The sequence below is a fragment of the Puntigrus tetrazona genome, chromosome 8 (assembly GCF_018831695.1).
Source record: "Puntigrus tetrazona isolate hp1 chromosome 8, ASM1883169v1, whole genome shotgun sequence".
In the NCBI taxonomy this organism is placed as follows: domain Eukaryota; kingdom Metazoa; phylum Chordata; class Actinopteri; order Cypriniformes; family Cyprinidae; genus Puntigrus; species Puntigrus tetrazona.
Window position 1 is genome coordinate 3,208,373 of NC_056706.1, and position 12,622 is coordinate 3,220,994.

Below are 12,622 nucleotides of genomic sequence, written 5' to 3' on the forward strand. Positions count from 1 at the left end.
ACAGCAGACACATTAAAGGGATAGCTCATCCCCCAAAAAAATTACAATTATGACGTTTTGCTTGCTGAAGGAGAGCAAAGATATTTTGAAGAATAACTGGTAGCCAAACGATGGAAGACAACGGGGACCGAAACCGTTTAGTTACAAACGTTTTTTCAAAATATCTGAAGTTATATGAAAAAGCAAGTTATGCATTGTTGGAAGGAATGATGGGATTAAATGATGATGTTTGGGTGAATCTCTCAAATATCATCGCTAACATTCAATACGCTTGCTCCAGATTCATCTGATGCATTGGTTTACTATATATATATATATATATATATATATATATATATATATATATATATATATATATATATATATTTATGCAACATTGTTTAAAACGATAAATGCAAAAACCGACTTTAAGTTTATTCAATGGGAAATGTTACGCAATTAAAGTAAGGTTCTCTTTTTAAAAAAAGTAAAAAAAAAAAAAAAAAACGCTCAAAACGAAGACTTTAAAAACCGCCTGTTTCATAAAACAAGTCTACCAAATAACCCAGGCTTATTTCAGTCACTCTGACTTATTTTGAACCAGATATGTCAGTACAATAAGTCAGGATAACCGAAATAAACCTGGCTTTTTTGGCAAACTTGTTTTAAGAAACAGTTAAAGAAAAAAAATTAAATGATGGTACCCGTTTAGTAAAAAAATAAGACACAGTGAGACATGTTAAAAAAACAAATTTACGCTTTATAACTGTGGAATAGACAAAATGAAATATTTTGACCTCATTGCTAAGATACAGGGAAACACAGTCAAATGCTTAAAATAATCATCACAATCTTGGCATCGAAACAGAAACGGGTCATTCCGCTCCACAGACGCAAGTATTGCATTGAAGGGGTCGGGAGAACGTAAAACGTAAAAGTATATACTGGTTATCATCTTTTTTCCCCCACATAAATACTTGTATAAAAACATTTGGTTGGAAAATCACTGTAATCATTATTGGAGGACAGGTGTTTGACGCACCGTCCCACCTGACAGATGCATCGAACATATGTTGCAATTATGTAAAATCGCAAAGGAAAGTAAATTTTTTTTCAAACCAAAGTTCTTTTCAAACAGCAGGCTAATATTCTAACACAGCCATCTTCTCTGTCTTTTTCCATTCGCACTTTCATGCATCCACTCTAACACACACACTCTCTCACCGACACACACACACACACGCGCACGCACGCATCCAATGCATGTATGCTTCCTCCTGGATTAAAGATAAGGCTCCTCTTCTAGGTAACAAGATTGTGTTTCTGTAGAAGCAAAGACATCCTTGTTTTTAATTTACATAATATGTACAAGACAAGTAGTCCAGTCTGGGAAGTGCGTCTTTCACTTAATAGTGTCTCTAAGTCCCTCCCAATGTCTTTATTTGTACAGTTCCAGCTGGAATGTGAGTTGTGGCAAAATCCATTTTCATGTCTTTTAATGGAGCATCCGAGAATCTCTGAAATACGGCACAGTGTCCAAAAGACGATGATACCGTGACAGAGGTGCAAGATGATGATGATGGTACAGTACCACAACATACATCCACTTTCTTAATGGGTATGAAAAGATACAGGGTGACCATACGTCCTCCTTTTCCATGCAGGATTTCTAAAATGGCCTTAAAATGGTCTGGTTTGGGCTTTGTTTTCACGTTGAAGTGCTCTCTACAGTCTTCATATGTCATACGGATGCTTGTTTGCCTTGCTTTTACCATTTTGTGTAGATCCCGCCTCCCACGCGACACGATTGGCCGATTATGTACAATGCCTGCACGCTGTTGGTCAAATCGATCATTACCTTTAGAAACAAAGAAGCAAAACAAATCCCAAACCTGGACATTCGAGGCAATTTAGAAATAAGAAAAGAGAAGGTATAGTGACCCTAATATAGGATACGGCCAGGAGGCTTCAAGAACGAATGCTATGCTGGACATTTATATTTTGTGTCCTCGCTTTCCCTTCCGCCAGTGACGTCATTTTGGAGGGAAAACAGCATCCTGCTCGACTGCATCACAAAAACGTTTAAAAAAGATCTTTCTCCAGTACACTTTCTCCCGTTATCTTGCAATAATCACGTTAGAATTACGTTTAAGTGCCAGATCCCGACCCGAACGTCTTCAAGACCACCCCACAGAAGCACTTTGCACATTTTGCACAAGTATTTTAAACAGTTCGACGAGGCCTAACAGGAACGAACCGGCGTTAACAGAAATGAAAACCTCACCGATTGTGTCAGACATTTTCCACGGTCTGTGTAAAACAGCGCTGATAAATGATGTCACAGCTGTCAGTGATTTTCAGAGCAAAAGCGGCACGGCATGATGGGTTCTTTCATCACAATGCCGAACGATCAAGACTCGTTTTAAAGATTCACAATAGAGAAGCCGTCAAGTGAGGGTCATATTATCATTTACAATTCAAATTCTCCAGCTCACCTTGAGGAATTAAATTTGGGCAGTTTCATATAAAGCAATTATGGCTGACTTCACAGGGCAGGAGTCCGTCTGAAAGGCCTTATTAGAAAGAGATGAAAGAGATTTTTAAGCTCGGAAATTCTTCGAATCCGTTTAAGCGGAGCTGGTTTACGTTTAATTACTCCTGGTTTCTGCGTGCTGTCGAGTCAATAAAACTTGATGCTTATTTCCCATTTGAGACGTTAACGTGATGCTTTCGACACATTTCGACTCACAAAAAGCCAGAAAACCCAGAATAAAATGCTTTTTTCCCCCTCCCTCCCCTGTTTGATTATTCCAAATACATAAATCGTACACTACAATAGCGATTCTTGCGAATGACAAACCCGAGAGCGTTTAACCCACTTCACGACAAAGAGCGAGTCCTCTCCTGAGAGTCTGTAGTCCATCACGCTGTCCCATGGATATCTGAGATCGGGTCTGGCGATGGGTTCATGTTGGGGGTAGAGAGGACACCCCCGGGGACGTTCGTGGAGGAGAGCGGGCGAAGGGCGGCGAGGCCATCTCCGGCTCACTGCGGTAGGGTGCGGATGTCTGACAGAGGGGCTGCAGGCACGGAAGGAAGGAGGCCAGCGGATGGGACAGCGCAGCGTTCTCGTGCCCCCAGCCCCTCCAGGGCCTGGGACGGGGGCTCAAAGCCCCTGTTCATGTGCAGGGGCTGGTGAGCCTGGCAGTAGTCCACGATGGGCTGCTCGTACCTGTAGAATGCCAATGTGCCCATCTGTTGAGGGGCCTGAGAGAGAGAGAGAGAGAGAGAAAACACAGAGAGGAACACGGTTAGCATTTACGCTGGATTTCAGAGAGAGATTTGCTGCAGGATCAAGAATGACAGCTGTATCTTGTGTGTGGTTTTTTTTTGTGGATTTTTAATAAATCATTTCATCAGTCATTCCACTGCAATCATTACATTTTTAAATAATAATAATAATAATAATAATAAATAAATATTATTTTATTATATATACATATATATATATACACATTGAAGTTATTATTTGACACACACACAAAATATAATAAATATTACAAAAATGCTAAATAAATATTTCATGATTCTACATTAGTTTTTCCAACCACTAAATAAATATTATTATTAAAAGGACATGACTAATACTTAAATCAATGTTTAGCGAAAGGGAAAAAATAAAAATATTGCAATAAGTTATTTTTTTTTAATATTAGACATGACTAATACATAAATCACAGTTTAGAGAGAGAAAGAGAGAATAAAAGCAATTAAAAATAATTTATATAAATGCATATCAGAATTTAATAACAAAGAAATATAATAATAATACTAATAATACTAATAATAATAATAACACCAACAATGCAATTATTTCTGCTGTGGCCAATATAAAAAAAAACACATTTTGTATAAAAAAAATCTAATCAATCTTAATTTGACTATATAAAGTAAATATATACACATTTCTACACTGGGAAATCAGCTAATAATAATTATTATTATTTTTTGTTGTCATCAATATTTAAGAGTAGTTAAAATATCTAATTCAAGTCTGTTATTATTATTATTATGCATTTGGTGGTAAACTGACTCTTATTATACATCTTGGTTATTTGGTGGTGTATTCATGTAAAAACACAGTCGTGTCTTGACAGAAAGTATATCGACAGAAAAAAACAGATATGGATCTGTGCCTCAGCGTAAACGTGTCGGCGTCCAAGCGAGTGCAGCGGACACGGATAAAACCTATCTAAAGTGTGTGAAATGTATTTTCAGTGGAGTGCAAATGAGTTCCCCGTCTCTCGTAAGAGGCCCATGAGCTCCGCAATCAACCCCATAAATACATTCTCCATTTGCAGCAACAGGCCAATCAAAAGTTTAACACACAGCAAATGGAATGAGATTGGCGAGCTCTCCTCGACCGCTCCGATACAACCAGCATTCGCAAACAACGGGAAACGCTCCAGCCAGGTGGAAGACGTTGGAGAACGCTAACGATATTAGACGTGGCATCAAGATCAGAAGATCACGCTGAAAGGGGGTTACGGTTTCAGTAATTAACATCACATTCGCATTCAGATTTTTTCCTTCCAACAACCTTCACAAAAGAAACCCTAATTACTCCTTTGAGTCTAATTCGGCTGTAATTAGCACCTTTGGAACGCAGGATGTGATAACATCATTTAGAGTTCATCATTAGGGTAACCACGGCTCACGGACGAACTTGAGCGAAGAGGTATTGTAACGCGTCAAACGCGCTTTTTATCAGACGGCGGTGATGCTGCAATAAAAACGCTGAATGAGAATGATACGCCTGCTCCGGCGCAAAACAACGGAGGAAAATGTGCACTGGTTATTATAAAGGGATGGAGCGCACAAAATGAAAATGAGTGGATAACAGAAACAAAGCAGTGCATGTAATGCAAGTCAGGTTACGTTAATGCAGGAAAAAGTGCTCATGTTGTAAAGACAGTAGTGTCATAATTCAGATCAATTTAGTTCAGTGTTGTTTTAATGCAGTTTGTAATCAAAGTTTATGGCTAAATCTATATCCATATCTATATATATATATATATATATATATATATATATATATATATATATATATATATCTATATCTATATCTATATCTATATATATATATATATATATACACACACACACACACACACACACACACAAAAAGCTATTTTCTTAGCTTAATATAAAATATATAGCAAGCAAAATAAATTAATATTTATTATTATACAATGAATAAAAGCGTGAATATAAGGAAATTAAGGAAAAAACATGAAAATATAATTTAAAATGCAAGCAAAATAAACAACAACAAAAAGAATATCATATTTATTATCCTAAAATGACTAAAAGCATGCATGCAAGGAAAAAAAAGCTGATTTAAACATGGAAATATATATTTTTAATAAAAAATGTATTTGAAAATTTTAATGTAACTAAAGACACCCAAAATGAAAGAATAAAAAAATGTATAAAGTGAGCATGTTGATTCACTAAAATAAAAAATATATATATTTCTTAATTCGTTTTTTTAACCCATTTAATCCCAGTTTTTCATTTATAAAGCTCTATAAACCTTACCGACTGATGTTTTAGTGCACGTCCTGCAAATATGGAAAACATAAAGGGTCTCAATGAAATATATAAAGTTTCACATGGTTAGTCCAAACTGTCACAAGACTAGAGCTGTTTATTAGTATGCTAGTAAAGTATGCTAACATAAAGATACAACAAAGATTTTTGGTACACATTATCTTTAGGGCCTCTATTAATATATAAACTTGCTTAAAAACACTAAGAATACCGATTTCTAATAAGAACTGAATAAGAACGTGTGTCTGTGAGTGAGCTGTTGCTGGGAAATCGAGGATGGCGAGCCGAACTGCAGCACGTTTGACATTTAAAGCAGAGAAAACACGCCGCAAACAGGGTTTAGCACACGCACGGACATACGTCAGAGATGCACACGCGTCTTCATAAGCGGCATCTGAACATGGCAGCGGTCGGAGGGCCGCTCGGAGCTGATTTATATGCAGTCCCGGGCTCCAGAGAGAAAGCGCTTACATACCACTGCTTTTATTCTCTTAAATGGAGGGCTTGACTCCATTAAGTGGAGACCACTTATTGCATTACAGCCATTTTGCTGATACTACGCGTTTGGCTTCCACCATCCCAACCTCTGCCTCACCGCTGCTTTGAATTGTATATAATTATGTGCTAATTAAGTAATATTAGCTCCTGACTGTTTTAAAGGAAGCTCACCCAGGAATAATGTTCAATAATGTGTGAGATAAGCAGGTAGGTTTGCGAACAACCAACCGCACAGGTTGATGCTTAGCGTCTTAGTTTATTAGGAACAAATGAAGTCTGTTCTCGGAGAAAAGAGCTGAAGGCATTACGGAGGTAATCGTAACCTGCGATGCAATGACTGGTGCAGCATATCTAATGCACGTCATGCTAATGATGCATGGGCTGATTGATATAATAGGTATTGTCAATTATAATTGTATCGTCGGTTACACTGTTTATTGGCTTAATTTACACCACAGAAACACATTTTATCATTTGCAAACACCTATTAAAAACATAAGGCTTTTTAAAGAAGCCTCTCGTGTTTACCAGGGTTGCATTTAAGTACATATAAATGTATGTTTTAAATAACTATATTTTAAATAAATATTTTAAATAAATATATTTTATTAAAAGTAGGATGAGGATAAATGCGACACTGAAAAATGGAGCAATAATGCAGAAAATTCTGAAGCTCATATATATATATATATATATATATATATATATATATATATATATATATATATGTAGATAGAAAAAGGTATTATAAATTGAAATAATATTTCACAATTTTTCCAAGGAAAGATTTATTGCTTATGTTCAAAGATCAAAAGATGAAGTGTGCTTGCTTTGTCTTTCTGTAAACATGCAAGTATCTTTTGTTGCTTTCGAAAAGGCAATACTAAATAAATATAAAATAAAATATATAAATATATATTATTATAAATATATATATGAATATAAAATAAATTAAAATAATATTATGAATATATATATATATATATATATATATATATATATATATATATATATATATATATATATATATATATATATATATATTTTTTTTTTTTTTACTTGTATTTGAGTCCCTCAATTTCAAAACCATGTGACACTGATGCAAAAAAATTCTGCAGTTCATTACAGTAATAAATGACATTTTATTACTGTAATCAAACAGTTCAAATCTGAAGCAGGAATGCATACCTATATCAAAGTAATAAAAATGTGCCGGGGTTCACGTATTGAACCCGTGTATCGAACTGGCCACTCAGTGGACATTTCTCTTTGTGTTGCACGAAAAAGCTCATGTAGGCCCTGAAAGAAAAAGTAAGGATGAATGCCTCCTGCAATGTAATGACACATGCACATGCAACAAGCTAATGACACAGACGCTAATGCGAACAGGGACTGATATAATGCTTTTGTCAATTACATCTTTAAACGACTCGAATGACATCACGGGAACGGGTTCGTCAGAGCGATTAAGAAAGACTGAGGAGCGTCTTTCCGGAGCTAAGAGAACCGAAACGCAATCTGCTGCGATTGATTAGCAGCACCGCGGCCATCTGTGAACTCTCTAAACCGATTGCGTTAAACCTGCGCGCCCAACAGCCATGCAAACACTGCAGAGCCGAGACGCGGCGTCCAGAGACATGCTGCATGTTCCATCAGCCCGCAATTGGATTGTGCTGCATTACCCAGCAGAAGACAGATCGATTTACGACGAACGCTTGTCAGATTAAATACGGCCCTGCCGCCCAGTCGAAGCGACGGCCACTGAGATATGTTTATGAAATTGACTTTAGGAAGCGGGCAGAGGAGTGTGTGTGTGTGTGTGTGTGTCTGTAATGGCACTCCGTTTGTGCTTTTGTTTCCATCCTGATTCATACAGCATATGGCATTCGTAAGCTGAGCGGCCGCAAAAAGTGTTTAAACGCTTAAAAATGAATGCAGTGCATTAGTGTGAAGGCAGACAGACATTGTGGGCATGTTGTCAGGTCATTTTTGAATAAATTATAATTGCTTAAAATATTAAAACGAGGGCACGAAGTGTCTACAAGATGTCATGTTCGAACAGAAGGGCGCGTAGAGACAAAAGCACACTTATAAGGATTCCACATAAAGACATTAAAGTTTAAGACGACGGAACAATAGAAAAACGAAGGCAAGACGTGTTCGTTAAAGCCTCTTTACTTACTTCACTTTTCGTCATTGTTTTTGAATCAGCTGGTGCTTTTTGGTGAATGTTTGAAGTCTGAGGAAGCACAGGTGCACAAAATCACATTAACTACCCACTAACCGCAAAGTCACTCAGTGCTTTCTGTTGTAATTTTCGCCTGATTTATTGTTTTTTTTCCATTTCCAACCTACAAAAAAACCTTTGCAAACACCTGGATGGTTGTGGGCAGGTGCGTAGGCCACGGTGAATTAAAACTAAACAAAGCAAAACAAACAAGAAAAAAGTACCACACTTATTTTATTTAAGATGAATATTATTATTGTTGCTGTTGCTATTATTGTTGTTATATTATATATGCTGTTGCTATTATTATTATTAATGAAATTTTGATTTTAATGATGTCTTATGGCGACATATTTTTATGCTTTAATAATATTCTAAATGTTTTAACAATGGCAAAAGTCATATATATGTGTGTGTGTGTATGTGTGTGATTATTATTATTATTAAATATACATATAAATATACAATACAATAACAAAAATAATCATTTCATTACATTATTATTATTATTATTAAATATTATGTACTATTTATTTATTAATAATATTAATATATATATATATATATATATATATATATATATATATATATATATATATATATATATATATATATATATATATATATATATATATATATATATATGCTACTGTGTCTTTAAAATATATGCCATTTGGGTTTGGTTTACTTCATTTTTTTTTTTTTCTAATTCTAATTTTTTCTAATTTTTTATTGTAACTTTTTTTTGTATTGTAACTGTCCAAATACCTTTCAGGGCCACCGTATACTGTAAATAAAGAAAACGATTATGCAAATCTGCTAAGCAGGGGGTCCGCATAAAAGGCCCGTAGAACGACTTCAAGGCTCAGTTTGCCTAATTACTTAGATGGAAATAAAAAGTGAAAATGTTGTCTTAGAAGCATTTAAATGAGCGCATGGCTCTATTGTGTCGAACAAATTGGCACTTTTTGCATGTTTGCAGCCGCGTTGCGCGAGAGGACGGCTCTAGACTTCAAGCAGCATTTCAAACGCGTAATCTCTTGCTAATTTCCTTGTTTTGCACGTCTTTTTACGCGCCTCAATTACGCCCGCATTCTGCCAATTTAACAAAAGTGGGGTTTTTCTTACAACGTTCTCCAGGGCTTTCGTTTCGAACGCACGTAATCGCATCTGATTGTTTACATAGGCGCAGATCAGTGAAATCCACAAGGTTAGATTCATCTTCATGCAGCGGAGTGGCGTTCATCTGGGAACGAGGGTCGGAGTTAGCGCTCATCGACCTTTTCTGGATACAATCCCCGTTTGTACAGCCTTGTCAATCCTATTTCTCCGTTTAATGGACTGCTCGAGCGATCGTTCGGTATCCAGCTGAGCAATCAATTATCTATAAATGTAAATGGGATTAAAACTTAACCGTTCCGGTCCCTTTTTTAAAGTGCGAAGGGAATAACGCCCGACGAGAGAAACATGCACGCCGTACATAAAAAAGCATTCGACTGTGGTGTTCTTTCCTTCACAAACACCCTTCTGCTCCCTTTCCTTCTGAAAACAGGATTAAAGATGCTTGGGGGTGATGAATATTTTAAAAATAAAAGGCTTTTTGGCTTCGCCGACCCGTTGTCCATCCCGGTTTAATCACAAATATTGGGAGCTTTTACTTTTGGCTGCTGCGGTCGGAGCTTTTAAAGATGTGACTCATAGCGGTTTGCGTCTGGGCTCCTGCCAGCTCTCTGTGTTAAGAGCTAAGTGCAGTTGATGCACAGGATCGCACGCCTTAGAAACCCCTCATCTTCACAATACGCAGCTTTGGAGCGCATATCCGCTACGCTTTCTATTGCATTTCTCTTAGCGAGCTGAACAAACAACAAATAAAAGGTTACGCGTTTGGATTGAATCCTGCTACTAGGAGCGATACGGCTACAAGCTTATACCGGCGGCAACGGACACCGTCGCTGGAAAAATGTTTTATACACAGCATCAGGGTTGTTACCGCTAACGAAATCGAAAACCGAAGCCATAAAAACCGAACCTTTGCTGTGGCGTGATGCCGCACACACAGATTCGTGATTGTTAAGCAAATAATTGCCAATAGCGAGGCATTTTAGAATAGTTTAATTGGGTTTTCTTGGAAAATGTCTCATGAAAAATGAATTGATTCATTCAAAGATTTTCAGTAATTACTTTCTCTCTCTAATGCCGCCCCATTAGGCTTCAACTTTTCAGCATTGCAAATGGTAAACGTTAGAAAAGCTACTTTAGCCTGGACACTCTCTAATTACACAGTTCGACCAATAACCAACATTACAGTACCGGTTAATTGAAACATTTACTTCCTCAGAGATATCTCAAGCAAATATTTTAGTCGAAGGTGTTTGGCTGACACAAGAACATTACCGCATTACATAACAAACATTAAGGCGCCCCGTTATGTATTTTTGCAAATGACTTTTCACGTAGTGTGTAAGTGGATGAAAACGTCACGTAAGGCTTCAATCCGAAAGTTCTCGTCCCTCAAAAGAAAAAGAGTCGAATCTGAATCAATGAAGCGGGTCTTTTTTTAAACGAATCCCAAGCCGTTTCACGCTGACGTCAACATTGTTCGAGTTGGTCTGAATGAAAATGCTAATTTATTCTTTGCCGCTAGGAGCCGCTAGGAGCCGCTTTTAGAGCGATTTTAAATGAAATCGAACAATCCCACAAAGGAGGGGTTTGGAAGAATTCGTCATCACTCCTTGAACAAATAAGGTCAAAATAGATGCATATTTATAAGAAAGTGTTTTTGACCTTGCATGTATGCCAACCTGTTGTTAGGGACTCAAAATATGAACATTTCACAATCAACACGAAAACAGCACGTCCAAAAACGCTCTACTTCAAGATTCAACAGTTACTGAAGATAACTAGGATCTAGGATAACTAGGCAAAAAAAATGATGTCACTGTGTGAGTAATAATCACGTAATCTTTAAAAAGTAATCTGCAATTTGATTATTAGCATGTTTAATGTACTCTAATAAGCACCTGATTCTGATTTCCAGATTACATGTTGCAGATTACAGATCAGTTATTACCCAGCACCGCATACCTCTCTTAGCAAGCGTTACTAAAAATAGCATTCGGTATTCCTACACATAGTGCAGAATAAGCAGTGCGCTATTTCCATTTCAAACACAGCCTGTGTACTCTCTGTCAAATATTTGATATTTCTAAGCAGATGTCTGTGTTTCTGCTAATGTTTCCTTTCGGATAACACCAGCCTCACCCTGGAAGCACCTTCATTCATTCAGAGCGCTCTTCTCACGGCGTCAGACGCTCCTGTCTGAGTCATTAGTATGCCACGCTGCATGCTGGGACACATGATGGCCAGCGACTCTAATAGCAGACTGTCCAAGTTTCCTCGCCGCCGCAGCGGACGCTGGATTCTCCCACCGACAAAGGGACGCCACGGCAGGCCGTTAACATTGTCGGATTCCATCCTGCCTTTTTAGCCCGTCCTTTATTACCGACGTCTTCTTCCTTTAACGTTTTTCTTAATCGTTTAGGCGTATGCTCGCTGTCTCTCTCTCTACCTTCATTTGGCTGAGGCCTGACCCTTGATGCAGCGCAGAGGGAAACGATCTGAACGTGCAGTTTGATAAGCAATCTAAAACTAATAGCTCAGAAAATGGAATTAATTGTGTTGCACGACGACATTAAAGTCTTGATCGCCTGTGGTCTCAAGGGTCCGCATGCAAATCTACATCTAACTTTCCGGTATTGATACGTTGACAAACCTATCTCTTTCGCTCACCAAGGGTGTCTTTATTCCATCAAATTACAGTAAAACGGTGAAATATTATTACAATTCATGATAGCAGTTTTCCATTTGAATATATTGTAAAACTTAATTTATCCTTGTGATGCAAAACTGAATTTCAGCATCATTAGGCCTACAGTGTCGCATGAAAATATATAACATGATATATTTTTTTTCGTGATTTTGAAAATTCATCTTTGCGCCACAGGAATAAATACATTTTACAATATATTTAGTTTTATTATACTTTTGATGACTCGGCTTTAGAGACTTCCTTCTGAAGTTTTGACCAGTATTTCCTTACCGCCATCTTCTTCCTTTCACGGGTTACAAATACATACATTGTACTCAAATACATGCGTTGCACATCATTTGCACGCAATTATAACGAATGAGGCCCAAAACAAAAAAAAAGCGTGTTCATAATAGCATCACAAAACAGTTAATACGACAATTATCTGAAAGCAAATGATGAGTAAGGAAATGTTATTGTGTATTTATTTCTAATAT

At 37.1% G+C, this 12,622-nt stretch overlaps 1 protein-coding gene across 3 annotated transcripts in view; it reads right to left on the reverse strand.

Moving 5' to 3' along the window:
- Positions 1–718: 718 nt before the first annotated feature.
- Positions 719–12,622, reverse strand: part of LOC122351051 (leucine-rich repeat transmembrane neuronal protein 4) — a 167,092-nt gene continuing 155,188 nt past the window's right edge. For 2 of the 3 annotated variants that reach the window (XM_043247896.1, XM_043247895.1), the window contains one exon: positions 719–3,246. In XM_043247896.1, the coding sequence (XP_043103831.1) occupies positions 3,025–3,246 (222 nt within the window). In that variant the 3' untranslated portion in view covers positions 719–3,024. The remainder of the gene's footprint in view (positions 3,247–12,622) is intronic. The other variant, XM_043247897.1, reaches the window with a different exon arrangement.